Raw genomic sequence first — 17,126 nt, 5'->3', positions numbered from 1 at the left:
TGCTGGACGATAGCAAAAACCTACTGTGGAGCAAAGACAATGTACATCCAAACATGACATGACAATCAACAATGTCCTCACAAAGAAGCATTTAAAAAAAAAGAAATATTCTTAATTGCTAAGACAAAGTAGATGAGGGAAATATCGCTCAAAGGAAGACATGAAACTGCTACAGGAAAATACCAAAACAAAATAAAAAGCCACCAAAATAGCAGCGCAAGACAAGAAGTAAAACACTACATACAGGAAAACGGCAAAAAAGTCCAAATAAGTCACAGAGTGATGTGACAGGTGGTGACAGTACACCTACTTGGAGACAAGAGCTAAAGTGATGCATGCTTGGATATGCTTTAAATTCAAATCCAACAATTGCGATGACGATTCTTTACTGTCAACTGAGTTTATTTTTTTAATTATTTCTGCTAGTGGTGTTCCTCTACATTTTGTCAACATAACAAAATGTGCCTTGGCTCCTAAAAGGTTGAAAAACACTGCTCTAAGGTACAGCCCCCGCGCTCCTCTATTCATTCAGGAGTTCCCCAGAGTAGCTCCAGTACGCACAATCCGTGATGGAATGTGCTGGGGGGCCTTGTGATCACCTTGTCTCTGCTTTGTCTGCGTGCTGTCGCCTTATCTTCGTTGAGGTCCTGGCACGTCCTTGGCTGTTAGCGGGCTAAAACAAAGCAAACATCTGCGGCGAGGCCAACCCTCACATGCCGAGGAAGATAACAAGTTGTGTGCCCTTGCACGAAGCAGAAAAGAGCACAATCGTTAACTATAGCAACGGCCTTTAAGCATAAAAGTTGTGTGATAACTTAAACTGTAATTATTCTAACAAGGGGTCCCATCTGGAGGCCTGTTCCTCGTTACGGTCTTTCACCTGCCTTGTAGACCCCCTCCTGCCTGCCCCAATCACACATGCGCTTTACCCGCCTCACAGAGACCACCCTCTCCACTCCACAGACCACCCCTCCCAAGGAGGTTCTTCAGTGCTGGTCTCGACAGAGTGCGATGGACAGCATCACGGAGCCTCAGTGATTCCTCGCGCGGATGCTTGACAAAGACCTGAGCTCATTTTTTGTGGAGTATTTGGCGTAAACACTTTTTTGTATTTGCGACTCAATAACACGGCAGGCGCTATGGAAGAAGACATGGACGAGGGGCAGACCCAGAAAGGTAGACTCACACCTGATTGTGCGATGTTACTTTCCGAATACATCTTGAAATATGAGAGCAGCAGCTGTTGGTGCGCTTTCTTTGTCCCTCGAGTGTTCGCACTCCATCAAGAGCGTGCGAGTGCTGGCTTGGGGTCGTCGGAGGGGTGTGAACCGGGGGGCTGGACCGCCTTTGTTTGCTTGATAATGCGTCCATGCATCTTTGCAGGCACATTTTTTAATCCGTCAGTACCGGCTGCAGACTAGTGCAACCCAATGTTGCAACAATATTCTTTTTTTTTTTTTGTTGGCAAATATATTTGATAGATTTTTCCAGTTAAAATCCCATTTGACAATCAGACTTTGCTCACTCAGACCCTTCCTACATGCACTCATGCACACTCACATGCACGCTTGAGGAGAGAGGTGCACTCGGGCTTTAACAACTCAGAGGTTTACAGTATGGACATTAGTAGAGAAAGTACCCAGATATTATATGCAGCAGGGGTAGGGAACCTGTGGCTCTTTTGATGACTGTATCTGGCTTTCAAGAAAAATCTTAGCTGACATTGCTTAACACGATAAGTAATGAATAATCTATCCAACGCCCTTGGCGCAAATCCCTGATGGGTGATGGATGGCTGGGCAGTGCCTGAAGAGCTGCAGCCCGCCACCGTAGCCCCAACTCCCTCCCCTATGTTGCAAGTCTGGAGTTGTGTGTTGTGATACGTATATATGGTTTTTTTTTTCCCGTAGCTGTTCTGTGAACCTAAAACTGTTTGTTTGTCTAATAAAATCAATCAGTCAATTAACAAAGTTTTGTTGTTCTTGGACAATAACAATACCTACCTAATTACATTGGTAATCACAGTGTCAAAATATCCATTTTCTACCACACCTGTTCAAGAAGTTGCATTCATGGTAAGAAGTATTTTATTTATTATTGGTTAGCTTCAGAATATCAATGTTAATTAAAAATAATAAGAGACCTACAATAGTCTAAAAATGTTGGTCTTACTAAAAAAAAATGCAGGCATTTAGTTATATTCAGTGTTAAATAAACTATTCTATGGCTCTCACGGAAATACATTTTAAAATATTTGGCTTTCATGGCTCTCTCAGCCAAAAAGGTTCCCGACCCCTGATATACAGTACATATATATGCAACCATCCTGCACTGGCTCAGGATCAGCAAACGATCCAGACCCGGGGTCAGGAACCTTTTTGGCTGAGAGAGCCATGAAAGCTAAATATTTGAAAATGTATTTCCGTGAGAGCCATATTATATTTTTTAACACTGAATACAACTTAATGTGTGCATTTTTAAGAAAGACCAACATTTTTAGAGTTTAATAAGTCTCACTTATAGTGTTTTGTCGCAAGGATTATGTGTGATTTGTACGTTTCTGGAATGTGTTTGTAATATTTTTGGCCAAAGTAAAACAAAGAAAACAACTTGGGCTTGTCTTTATTTTTAAGTTATCATGCCGTGATTTTACCATTAGGGTCCAGTTGGGAATAGATGTTCTTCCATGCGGCCCCTGAGCTAAAATGAGTTAGAGGGTCATACATTGGTCATAATTAAAGTCCTCCTGTGTCCAGGGACGTATTTCATGGGTTTATAAACAATACAAAAATGACAAATGATTTTGTGATAACAACAAAATAGATGTAATTGCTGTAGTATCGGCTGTATACGCTGTTGTACTTGGTATCATTACAGTAGATGTTTCTATAGATCCACCCATTTGTTTACAATCAGGAGCGCAAGCTAGCTGTTAGCGGTTACGGTGTGTAGTTGTCATGATCTGTGGTCTGGATCATGTTTTTTGTTATTTTCTGTTAGTTTTAAGACTCCATTAGTTCCTGTTTTTTTAGTTTTCATGACGACTTATGAGTTTCACCTGTCTCTAATCAAGAGACCAGTATTTATGCCTGTCTTTGTCTGTCAGTCGGTCTGGCGTCATTGCTTGTGTCATGCGATTGTTTGCTTCATGCCTTGCCAAGTAAGTTTTTGTTTGTTCATGCCAGGGTTGGTGAATTTTTGCCCTGTCCATAGTTTATTCTAAGTGTTAGCTTTTGTTTCCTGCGCTAAGTTGTGCCTTCGCCTTGTGCGTCTTTTGTTTGTACCTATTTGATAGTCTAGATTAATAATGAATATGTTCCTACCTGCTACATTTGTCCAGAAAAATACATTGATTCTCCCTCTTATGTCTCCACACTTTGTCTGTTTGTAAGCGCACCGTGCGTATGCGTTGCCGAACAAGCGCCTCTTGCTCGTTTTACCAGCAAAGTCACGACAGCGCGCAGTCATATCCATTAAAAAACACTGGCATTTTTCAGAGGCAGTATAGTACCAATTTTAATTCATTAGCTGTACTTTATTAGTACCGGTTTATTTTACAACGCTGCAACAAACAGACACTAGATATTTGACGATAAAACTTGGTGATAGCTTTGTTTTATAGGTGGTATGATTATTAGGTTTTGGTATCAAAATGCCAAGAATTTCACATCACTTCTTTTTTTCTTGTTTTTCAATCAATCCAAGTTTATTTTTACAGCCCTAAATCACACGTGTCTCAAAGGGCTGCACAAGCCACAACGACATCCTCGGCTCACCCACATCAGTTTTGTTTTTTGTTTGATTTTATTTCGACATTATACGGCGGACCAACAAAACCCGAGTTGTGGGCCGCAAATGGCCCCCGTGCCGCACTTTGGACACCACTGTTTTAAAACGTTCGCAGATTGAATTGCTTTATGGAACCTGAAGGTGACGCTCATACAAAGAAATGTGCTAAACAAAAATGTAGGTATAGAAACTCGACCAACATCAGTAAGACGGAATCTATGTGCAAAAAAACTAAACAATGAAAAATAATGTATCTCCATATTTGTATTTTATTGCGGACAAAAAAAAAAGAAAATATACTTGCATTTTCGTAGAGAGCAATGACAATAATCTAATTATATTTACAAATAATTTTTTTTCCCGCTCTTAAGTGAAATGTCGTGACAGGTTTGCTTGGCAAACAGGAACTGGAGCGGTTGCCATGGCGATGGTCAAGAGTGATCATTATCATCATTATCATTATCACCTCCCACTAATAATTAGGTGCCAGCAGCACCAGAATAGCTCGACAGAGCTGAGGATGGGGGAAGGAAACTGCAGGAATAGGCGGTTGCAGACAACCACAATGTATGCCACTGGGCACTTCAATGGTTTTAATACACTGTGTGTTCTGATTAATAAAGGATAGCAGGTGAAGCGGACCAAATATGTCAAAACTTCATCAACACTGCAGAAGGAGATCAACTTTTCGGCCAATGGACACAACTTTCTCGAAAAATCTTGGCCAGTCGGCCTCATTTTCACCAGTCAAATTTGTGTCTCGGTGGCGCTGAAATGAAAAATCTGCACTTCAATTGTGTGATCAAAACATATGTTTTTTTTCATCTATGCAAAGTAGGAACAAAAATATGTAAAAATATATCAACATTTTTATGTTTTCCTCCTGCATAGCTAAGAGTGACTTCCGGTTCCTGTTGACAGTGCAAAGCCTTCTGGGTAATGTAGTATACAAACATTTAGCGGCACATCCCAGTTTACATTATTTATTTTACATGCATTTAATCAAGATAAGGCCGTTCAAAACTTATTTTCATCAGCATTGCTGACCAAGCAAAGAGGCACCATTTTCATGTTAGAGATGTTGAAGTGTGATGATAATCTCTAATGGTCTCACATCGACATAACAGTTTATAAAGGCTTTGAAATGTGCTGGATTGTATTGGAACATGAATGAATGTTTAAAATAGATTTTTCAGGTGTAAAACATACACAGAAAATGTCTGCAACCTGTGTACTTCAGAGCAGACAACGGACAATAGGGAAGCCATTGCTGATGTTTCCGTCTATAAATATTATTAATGATTACTATATAGGTTAGAATTATTTTAAACAGTACAGTAAGTTGACAATGAACTCTGAATACGGGCTTTTACAGTACAGCCATTTAGTGTAAAACATCAATAGTTTTCTTTGGGAAATCCTGTGTTTTTAGAGGTTGTACGGATCTCCTAAATCAGTGGTTCTCAACCTTTTTTCAGTGATGTACCCCCTGTGAACATTTGTTTTAAATTCAAGTACCCCCTAATCAGAGCAAAGCATTTTTGGTCGAAAAAAAGAGATGAGGAAGTAAAATACAGCACTATGTCATCAGTTTCTGATTTATTAAATTGTATAACAGTGCAAAATATTGCTCATTTGTAGTGGTCTTTCTTGAACTATTTGGAAAAATATATATAAAAATAACTAAAAACTTGTTAAAAAATAAACAAGTGATTCAATGATAAATGCAGATTTCTACACATAGAAGTAATCATCAACTTAAAGTGATTTTTTTGGAGATTGTAATAGAGATCCATCTGGATTCATCAACTTCATTCTAAACATTTCTTCACAAAAAAATACATCTTTAACATCAATATTTATGGAACATGTCCACAAAAAATCTAGCTGTCAACACTGAATATTGCATTGTTGCATTTCTTTTCACACTTTATGAACTTACATTCATATTTTGGTTGAAGTATTATTCAATAGATATATTTATAAATGATTTTTGAATTGTTGCTATTTTTAGAATATTTAAAAAAATCTCACGTACCCCTTGGCATACCTTCAAGTACCCCCAGGGGTACGCGTTCCGCCATTTGTGAACCACTGCCCTAAAACACTGATAATAAATTAATGAAATCACAAATGCATTCAATGTTACTGAAAAAAAAAAAAACGACCTGAAAAAACATTACAACTTTTACTGCAACTTTCTGAAAAAGCTGCTACGAATTTGGACATTTTAAGAAGCGAAATACAGCAAATTGAGACTGTGGCTGAAAAATGTATGTTCTGCACTCAAACACCTTCTACTCTTGTAGTTACAAAACATGCCTGAAATAAATGATGCTTAAGCTAGAACAGGAAAGCTCTACAAACGTAACCGCTTCCTTATCCACCTATAGAGATGAGCGGTTTGCGGTCTCATTCGCGGATAAACCGCGGGTCGGGCGGTTGACATGACGAAAAAATAGATTTTAATTAAATTCGGGCGGGTGGCGGTTGAACCATCTGGAAATATTTGATATACATGGTTCTGGGATCGGTATCCTTTGCCATTCAAAGAGCCATTTAAGACCCGTGTCTGTAAGGTGGGCGGGGTTGGGGGGGCGGGGGTGTAAAATATATTCAGTAATTGTCATGGATACAAAGGATTCTGGGTATTTGTTGTGTTGCGTTTATGTTGTGTTACTGTGAGGATGTTCTCCCGAAATGTGTTTGTCAATCTTGTCGGGTGTGGCTTCACAGCGTGGCGCATATTAGTAAGTGTTAAAGTTGTTTATATCACAACCATCAGTGTACTCTGTATCACCCAGTATGTCTTTCAATCTTGGACGTGTGATTGCGGAAGCTGCACACAACATGTTGCCGGACCAATAATCAGTTGGTACATGTTGTTGAAGGCAGTAATAAAGGCAATGGCTTCACAGCACGCCCATATTCTTGTCATCAAGATGAACGCTATTGGATAGTCGCGAGAACGCTAGCGGCTCCAATTGTCTTCATTACTCTGTAAAACAGGTTTAGACAGCTCTGTGAGTGGTAAAGGCGGCCGACCTCTGATGTATTTCAGCGGGCGGTTGGCGGGCGGGTACGGTCCTGATAAAATGTTGGTTCGGGTGGACGGCGGGTGGATGACGACTTTTGTGATGCGGATGATATAATTGCCTATCTGCGCATCTCTATCCACCACACATTGACCACTTTTTAACCAACGTGCTCTGGGTTGCCATTATTCAGTGGGCACTTGGGCACTGATATTCATCCCCAAAGATATTTCCCTGTGACACGCAAATGTTCAACCGACCAAAAGAAGCATCCCTCCAAGCTTGGCAGTATGTGTGAGGAAGTCATCTCCATTGTCTTGGAGCTCGTGACTGCATGAGTAGGCAAGGTTTCATTGGAAGTCCTTGGACAAGTATATCACCCCAGCAGGCACAAGACATTGATACAACGTTGATTTTTACATACATGTATAATGTACGTAAAACTGACTTTGATAACAACGTTGCAAAATAGTTGGATTCGTGAATTGAGACAACGTTGGTGTCTTAGCGTTGGATCCATGTTGTTGGTTGGGAAATGACCACATTTCAATGTTCAAATCAACGTCACAACCCGACATTGAATCATCATCGGCAGTCACTCAAATAAGTATGACGATCCTCCTGGTAGGGGTGTATCCCTTTATGGAGGATGCCTGTGCGTGACTTAGTTTAACGTGGGGAGACTGGTGCACCACACCATCCTTGACAGAATCGGGTCAGGTTCCAGTGGCATGGAGTCCAAAACGACTGGGGACCCTTTTCTGCTGCAGCCTTCTTCCGCCGTTGTGGTAGTTCTTAAATCTACCGTCTTCCGCCTGCTCCGCCGTTGAGGTCTTGACCGTATCCCTGGCAAGGGGGCAGTCAGGTACTAGGCCTTTGCCAAGGGCCAGCTGGGGTGACAGTAGTAAAGGGGTTAACCTCCTACTGCCCCAAGACCCCATAGAGGAGCCTCCACTGCCGGATGCACTTTAACGTCATGCCCAAGACATTGACATTGAACAGATGTCGTCAAAATGTATGTTGTACTTATGTTGTACAATATTGGTTGGGAAATGGCCAAATATTAAATGGTCAAATCAACGTCAGAACCCAACAATGATTAACAGTCATCAAAAAGTATTTTGTTTTGTATAAGTCTGGAAGAGCACTCTCAAGACATGAGTATTGAGTGTAAACATTTTGTTTAGACAGTCATGTACCTCAAGTTTTTGCTACCTATAGGTCACATTTTGTAGGGTCAAGCTACATCTCGAGGCCACACAAATATCTTTACATAAATTATCTAAACGTTTAACCCCTTACACAAGTTCCATTACTCATTGGCCATAAGTCACCGGTTCTGTTTGTGGTGTTTAAAAGTAGTGTACTGCAAAGTAATTTTACAAATTATAGTTGTTACTTTCCCAAATAAGTAATTTTATTACTCCCGGAATTACTCTTGAATAAATGTACCTAATTACTAGAGAAAGTCATTACTACATTACTTTAAACAAACTTTAAATATCTGACATATGCAGTTGTGAGATGTTTCATGAGAACAGAGTGTGTCCGTCCCTTTAAAAGACGTGTGTACGTTGGCGAGAGAGCCAGACAGAGCAGCATTAGCCCAGCTGTGTTTGTTAGCTTGCGGTTTGCGCTAGTTAATAAAAAAGACTGAATGTGCTTCGATGGCTGTCATCTCTTTGTCCACGAACAAGGCTTCAATCATTGATTTGTTGTTCATTCTTCCATCAAACTGGTAGTAGTATGGGAATGTACTTAAAGGGTACGTGTTGTTTGCCGTGTGAATTTGCCGCATCCTGTTTGATATCAAGTTCATTTTAGTGCGGCGCTAGTTGTTGCTTTCATTAGTAAAAACTTACTTGCTGTGGTTCTGTTGCTGTCTTGTTGACGTTCAACCACATCAAGAGTAGTGCGCCACGTTACATCAAACGTGTCGGTAACGGCGTTGTAACGTACGTAAAAGTAATGAACTATTTTAGTTGTTACTTGTAAAAGTAACACTGTTATTATGTAACGTTGTTTTCCGCCGCTTCAGGAGTGAGAAAACTTGGAATTTATGTTGTTCCTGTTCAAGGATTCCGCAGATATGTGTAAAATCCAAATGTGTCGTGTTTCGGTACCTGTGTTCCTTCGGCACTTGGCCATCACTCCAGCAGCACTGAGAGCGGACTCAGCCAAACATGTATATTGGTTTTATGATTTCATAGTTGGTGAGAATAAATACATACAGTGCATGAATATAAGATCATATTGTACACATAATGCGATTAAAAGGTTATTTCCTTGGGTCAATTCATGCAAGTTTATGTTAACTTTATTTCTGTGACAAACCCATGCAAATTGAGAGGATAATATATTTTTGGTTCCAGTTTGGTCACGTCGTTGGGGAGGGTGGGGGTGGGGGGGGGGGGGACAATTAATATGTGATGGAATTAAGGAAGCAGCATGAGACAAGTGTTTGATGGAGAAGAAAGAAGTTAATGGAGTTTCGGATTAAAAATAAACTTGGACACTGACAAAGCCTAACCTTTTTTACTATAACAATCTACAAGGTTAATATAGGTTGCTTCTCTTTCTTCCCCTCCATTTTCTGCATACTTTTGTATCTCTAGTTATCATTACATATACGTATTGTTGCATTTGAACAACTGTATTGTTAAAAAAAGAGGTAATTATTGGTAATGTTCATCATCACTAGTGATATTTCTATTGGTATTTGTATTGCTCCATTTGTAGTGTAATAATGCTCTGTCATTTCTGTATTATTATTTATTTCACTAACTGCTTCTTTGCTATCACTTTTACCATCATATTTGTACATATTCTATTTGCTGATGTTGCTCTGTTGTTGTTGTTGTTATTGTTGTGTTTGCTGTTGTATTTGTCTCTCTGTCTTATTCCCCTCTTATCCCCTCTGTCTTCCTTTTTTTTTCTCTTTCCATCCCCTCCTGCTCCGGCCCGGCTGCACCTAATGATAATATAAATACATTTGATATAGTCAAATACAAATAAAGCAACAAGAGAAGTATCACACACTTCCTCTTTTGTAAAGTAAATGTGAACAGCCGATACGGGCATCTACATCAACTATATGATTTGCCTGAGAAGCTGGACAGGACAAAAAATAAATCAATAAATAAAAAATAAACTTGGTGTTTAAGAGGCCAATAAGGTATGATTCTTCCTGATATGTACGTGAAATCATTGGGTTTTCTTCTATCGGAGGTCAGACTAATTGCAAGTTATGTTTACTTATATTATTTGTTCGGACGGCATTATATTTGGCATTGTTGGTAACGTGAAGAAGACGTGGCTAAAGTAAATGTCTCGAGCCTGGATGAACACCTCGGAGGGAGTAACAGGCATTAATGGTACAACCCACCACAAAAAATTCCAGACTGATTCCATTCTAGACTAACAAACATGGCGTTTGACATTTGCTCGGATCCGATGTGGTCGCATTAAAGCCTTGGAGGAGGTCTGTGGCTGACAGCATCGGTGTGTAATGGACGCAGACAGCGTAGCTAATGAATTAGCAGCTCAGCCCTCTGTCTTCCTGTCAGATCTGGTGAGTCGCACGGGGCAGGTGGACACTTCTCACTGAGCTGCCAAGCCAATGTGTCGCTGCTCTAAAACAACAAGTGGCAACAAACAAGCGGGTTGGAGCTCCACCGATCACCAAGAAAGACAGGCGGAAAAGCGAGCATGACGCAGACGACACAGTCCGAGTCAACTGTGGACAACCTGAGGCTCATAACCTAAGGATATCCAGGGTAAATCCCACCTAACCTTATCTGTGTCCTCACGCACACAATGGTCGTTTAAATCCAGTGTGCTGTGAACAACACCTGAGTCCTCATTAGTTAATCACTTCTTAACATGTGAAAGTAAATGTGATAAAGAACATTTGACATCAATCAAACTAGGGATCTCGATATCTGGTCAGGACACTCCTCGCTCTTTAGCCTTCACCTTCATTCTCCATTCCTTTTTGCTGACTTTATATACTCTGGACCTAGACGTTGAGTCCGTGACATACATAACTGATATAGTCTGCTTTGCCAGTCCAAAAGCATTCGCCGTTCTCTGTAGTCTTCCCTCGACGGCCAGGTAATACAAATCACATGCTACCATTTTTATCACATCCACGGGAGGCCGCATTCTTGTTGTCTCCCCTGCGACAAATTGACCAAGTTTTTCGCTAAGAAGAATCACAGCTGACCTGGACATTGGAAAGTTCTCTTGCCGTCTGAGAAGTGTTGTATCCCAAATAGCTGCAATGGCTTTCTCTTAAGGTATTCATGTGTGATTTCCACACATAGAGGAAGGAGAAACACGGGCATGTCTGGATGACTCGCCTCCATATTTCCAGTGGTTAGTTCCGAGTTACGAAACCACTTTATTATGAAGCTGGCTGTGGCACCTTCTTTCTGATGTCACTTCCTATGTGGGGCGTGGTCTTTCTGGCATCACTTCCTCTCACATTAAAGACATAGTAACAAAAATGAGCAGAAGCATTTCAATCATAAGAAGAAGTGCCTATTTTTTAACTAACACAACTATGAAGCAAGTTATACAATCCCTTGTATTGTCACATATTGACTACTGCTCAGCAATCTGGTCTAATGCATCCAAACAAGATCTCAATAAAATCCAGTTTACCCAAAACAGAGCTGCCTGACTAGCTCTCCATTGCTCATTTAGGACTAGCATTGAGATCATGCATCATGAATTGTCATGGATGAAAGTTGGTGAAAGACTAGCGTGTAGTTTGATTCTATTTTTAAAAAACATCTATACATACCATAAACCTTCATATCTGTATCCTCAGATCTTGCTTGCCAGTGACAGTCACAACTACGGTACCAGGCTAGCCCAAAGAGGTGCTCTCACCCGTCTTAAACCCAAAAGTGAAGTTTTGAAAAAGACTGTAATGTGTCGGGCAATCACTTTCTGGAATAGACTTCCACAATATCTGCTATCAATCGTCAGCATAGTGGGCTTTAAGAATAGACTAAAAGGAGAAGTATTGCGTACAGAGATTATTCTAGATTGTACCTAATGTCATGACTGTTTTTATTGACTATTTTATTGATTATGGGATAAGCAGCAGAAAATGGATGGATGATACTTTTTCGTCACTTATTGTTTGTCTTTGGTACACTAATGTGTATATTTTAGGCCATTGTTTCTTTGTTTTATTTTGCAAAAATGTATACAGTATATCTATTTTTATATTGCTATTTTTATTTTTGGTATGAAAATTATTATGTAACATTTATTAGTATTTTTTGGTTCTTTGTTGTTGCTATTTTTGTATTATGACAATTTATTATTGGATCATGTTGTACTGCATTGTAATCTTTTGTTCTGTGGTTGTGTGATGTTTTTTGCCTGGACCCCAGGAAGAATAGTCTCCACTGCGGTGTAGACTAATGGGGAGCCTTAATAAACTAAACTAAACTAATCTCCGAACTCACTTTGTAAACGATCAATGAGTCCATACAAAGCTAAGAGCCGGAGATTCAAGATACACGGCGCACTTACCCGTGTAAAAAAATATCTAAGGAGGGGGGCCTTAAACGATGGTTTAGTGTGGTTTAGGCTAAATGATGATTTGTTTAAGGAATTATCCGGCTTAATGTAGACATAACCTTAGAATTGAGAACACCTGTTAGTGTTGTTGGAGCCAAGGATGGTTGCTGCAAGGCTCCACTTAACCTTCTGTCAAGCTCTTCCTAGAAAGTTCTAGCACAAAGCTTTGTTCCCCTCGTATTGTTCTCATTTTCAGGCTGAGGGAGTTCCACCAATTGTTCAATGCTATTACCGGCTTTGAATACTTGTTGTCGCAGGATGAAGTCCAGATTTAAGATAAAGTAAAACATAGGAGGTGTTTGCAGAAGACGATTCTAAAATGGTTTAAATAAAAGGTTAACAAGATAATACAACACAGTCAAACCAATTCCTGTTCTACCGTATTGTTCCTTGTACGACAAAGTGAGAGATTTAGTCAACACATGATCGACACTTTTGTCAAGATGAAATTTAAGACCCAATACGGTAATTTCTATGAAAAACAGGCACGTTTATGTTGACTTGGGTTGTAGTTCTACCCCAGCACCTCCAAAACCCTCAAATCTAGACTCCAAACATCCAAGAATAAGATAATCCGGTTACTTTTAGACCTCCACCCCAGATCACACCTCAATCCAACCCACTTCTCCAAAGTGGGCTGGCTCAGGGTGGAGGACAGAGTAAAACAACTTGCACTGAGCCTAGTCTATAAAATCCGCTACACCTCCTTGATACCGAAGTACATGTCAAACTACTTCCTTAACGTAAATGACCGCCATAACCACAACACCAGGGGGAGCTCCACAAACCACGTTAAACCCAGATTTTGATCTAACAAAGGTCTTAACTCATTCTCTTTCTATGCCACATCAATGTGGAATGCACTCCCAACAGGTATAAAAGTAAGTGCATCTCTATATTCCTTCAAAACCGCTCTAAAACAACACCTCCAGGCAACTTCAACCCTTTACTAATACCCTCCTCCATTCACATCCCATCTCCCCGGATTATAAACAACTCAAATGTACTTCTAATGTATATACTTGTTCTTATGCTATGTGAACTCACTATGTTCTCTGCGGGCTGTACATATCCTACTAAATAAGACCTACACTGTTTCAATGTCCACATTTCTCTGTTGATGTAATTGTTGATGACTGAAGTTCTGATATCAACCAAAGCTCCCCACCCACCCCCCGGATTGTAAATAATGTCAATAATTCAATGTACATACTATGATGATTAACTTGTGTGATGACTGTATTATGTTGATAGTATATATTTGTACCATGAATTGATTAACGTGGACCCCGACTTAAACAAGTTGAAAAACTTATTGGGGTGTTGCCATTTAGTGGTCAATTGTACGGAATATGTACTGTACTGTGCAATCTACTAATAAAAGTATCAATCAATCAATCAATCAAAAAGTTAAGGCTGGGCGATATCTGGAATATACTCGATATAGCACGGGTTTGTCTCTGTGCGATATAGAAAATGACTATATCGTAATATTGGAGTATATGTTCTCACGCAGTTGCTTTTGGCTGCGGGCATTACCCTACATGCTCTTCTCGCTCTGTCTTGTCTCTCCTTCTCACAGAGACATGAAACATGCGCACCTTCTTACATACGTCACATTATGTCAAACGTGCAACATCATACGCCCTCGCCGAGCAGAGAGGCAGCGGCAAGGGTAAAGTTAGCAGTGACAGGTGGTGCGAGTGGTAATACAAGAGAGAGAAGGTGGGAATCTGGTAACAAATGGAGGAGGAATAATTAATTCCCAAGAAAAACAGCAGGGGGTCCATCATCTGGCGGTGGTTTGGCGTCAAGGGGGAAGATGTCGAACAGACAACCGTGGTATGTCAAGTATGCGGCAAACGTGTTGCTACAAAAAGTAGCAGCACTACTAATATGTAGCAACATTTGAAAAGTCACCCGCTAGAGCAGGGGTCGGGAACCTTTTTGGTTGAGAGAGCCATGAAAGCCAAGTATTTTAAAATGTATTTCCGTAAGAGCCGTATAATATTTTTAACACCGAACACAACTGTCAGGTTCACACTGATGACATCTATTAAACAGACAAGAAGCAAGGAATTAAACAGAGACAGGACTCAATTTAGCTCAATGAGGAGAAACCCGTAAAACTGCACCCTTGTACAGTGTCGTCCTAGGCTCTGACAAGAGAATTCTACATTCTCTGTTATTTGGACTTTCCCTGATTACAACAACTAAATGCATGCATCTCTTATTATTTTTAATAACATTGTTATTCTGAAGCTCCTTCTTCACCACAACGAAGGAGCTTCAGAATAACAATGTAATGTAATAAGAGATGCATCCGTTGTGGTGAAGAAGGAGCTGAGCCGGAAGGCAAAGCTCTCAATTTACCGGTCGATCTACGTTCCCATCCTCACCTATGATCATGAGTTTTGGGTCATGACCGAAAGGATAAGATCACGGGTACAAGCGGACGAAATGAGTTTCCTCCTCTCCCTTAGAGATAGGGTGAGAAGCTCTGCCATCCGGGAGGAACTCAAAGTAAAGCCGCTGCTCCTCCACATCGAGAGGAGCCAGATGAGGTGGTTCGGGCATCTGGTCAGGATGCCACCCGAACGCCTCCCTAGGGAGGTGTTTAGGGCACGTCCAACCGGTAGGAGGCCACGGGGAAGACCCAGGACACGTTGGGAAGACTATGTCTCCCAGCTGGCCTGGGAACGCCTCGGGATCCCCCGGGAAGAGCTAGACGAAGTGGCTGGGGAGAGGGAAGTCTGGGTTTCCCTGCTTAGGCTGTTGCCCCCGCGACCCGACCTGGATGGATGGATGGATGGATGGATATTCTGAAGCTAACCAATAATAAATAAAATACTTTTGACCATTAATGCAACATCTTGTACAGGTGCGATAGAAATGGATGGATGGATTAAAATGCATGAGAATGTTTTATATTTTGAAAGTTATTTTTAACACTGTGATTAATAGCGGGGATTTATCCATTACTTATCGTGTTAAGCAACGTCAACTAAGATTTATCTGAGAGCCAGATGCAGTCATCAATAGAGCCACATCTGGCTCTAGAGCCATAGGTTCCCTACCCCTGCGCTAGAGAATGAAGAGTGCTTGGAAATCTGCACTTCAACATCTCCGGCCGGTGCCACACCCACAAAATGCCGAAGCAACCATTTCCACATCAACACCGTATGAAAAATATTGTCAAGAACAGAAGGAGATAACATCCGCAGGAACCTACCACAGAGCGAAGGACATATACTATTTAATTTCCTATAATGCAACTACATTTTATTTGACAGGTTTTTAAAATATATCTTGTGTGACATGCACAAAAGTGCACCTTACTTCTTTTAAACTATCGTAGTGGTGTTCTGTACAAAAAGTGCACTTTTAATTGAGTGTTGTTTGATATGTCATCTTAGTGACATCATGCACAAAAGTGCACTCATAGCTTGTTTTAAAACTCTCTGTTGTGAAATGACATGAATGCTTGCGTCACTGCTTAACTGTTTAATTATTACACTTTTGGTCAATTGACTTAGTTGTGATTTCCCTCTCTGCATGAAAGTTTAAAAGTAGCATATATTAATGCAGTAAGAAGAAGAATGTTTGAATGTAGACACATAGAATCATCATACTGCTGTGATTATATGCATCAAGTGTTCATTCTAGGCTAAGGCAAAATATCCAGATATATATGGTGTAGCGTGACAGGGGTGTCCAAACTTTTTCCACTGAGGGCCGCTGACGGAAAAATTAAAGCATGCGGGGGCCATTTTGATATTTTTCATTTTCAAACCATAACAAAATATATGGATTTTTAAAATGTATTTTACCTTTAGGGGTGCCGGGGACCATAAAGGGTCTCGGTTAATAAAATATGCAAAATAAGTCAAATTTGTATTATTATTTTTTATTTAACGCTTACAGTAAATCTCTATATCCACTTTAAAAAAACAATAAATAAGGTTTTATGGCTTTTCTGTCAAAAACGTGTTTTTTTTAATAGTAAAACTGAAATATGCAGTATTTAGTAATTAGAGCTCTAAAATATCAATAATGCAGGACACCATTAGTTTAAATTATTTAACATGTTTGAGTAATCACAGTGAAAAGATAAATAAAATACCACTAAATATATTTGGGATCCAAAAGGTGCCCCACTCGGAAAGTGATACATTTTTATTAGTTTTTTTTTTTTTAACTTTAAACATTTAAGTTGCGAGATCAACTTCAGATATATCTGTCTATTTTACCTTTAAACTATTATTTTAGTTTGTTTTATGCTCTTTTGTCAAAGAAAACTTTGTTTTTATATGGCAACTGCACGATATATGCAATATTTACCACATAAAACAATTTAAAAGTGAATTTTTTTAACTAATTGGAGCTTTGAAAATGTGTCATTATAACATGGATTTTTTTTTTTGTCATTATTTTTTGTTTTGACCAATGGCAAAAAAAATACAAAATAAATGATTGATTGAAACCAGTATTTATTAGGTTACACAGTACAGTATTCATATTCAGTATACATATTCCCTACAATTGACCACTAAATGGTAACACCAGAATACGTTTTTCAACTTGTTTAAGTCGGGGTCCACGTTAATCAATTCATGGTAAAGATGTTTTTTACATGGAAAAATAAAGACAAACGAAAGAAAAAAACAGTCTGCATGGCAGCTTTGTGTCAGCATTGCAACTGTT

The 17,126-nt window shown here is 39.8% G+C and overlaps 1 protein-coding gene across 1 annotated transcript in view; it reads left to right on the top strand.

The window, feature by feature from the left end:
• The first annotated feature begins 965 nt into the window (after nt 1-965).
• The window catches only part of gpm6aa (glycoprotein M6Aa), a 64,968-nt gene continuing 48,807 nt past the window's right edge, over nt 966-17,126 (top strand). Inside the window, exon 1 of the mRNA XM_061891716.1 lies at nt 966-1,176. Within this exon, the coding sequence (XP_061747700.1) occupies nt 1,140-1,176 (37 nt within the window). The 5' untranslated portion in view covers nt 966-1,139. The remainder of the gene's footprint in view (nt 1,177-17,126) is intronic.

Source organism: Nerophis ophidion, linkage group LG29 (assembly GCF_033978795.1).
Source record: "Nerophis ophidion isolate RoL-2023_Sa linkage group LG29, RoL_Noph_v1.0, whole genome shotgun sequence".
NCBI lineage: Eukaryota > Metazoa > Chordata > Actinopteri > Syngnathiformes > Syngnathidae > Nerophis > Nerophis ophidion.
This window is presented reverse-complemented; position numbering and strand designations above follow the sequence as displayed.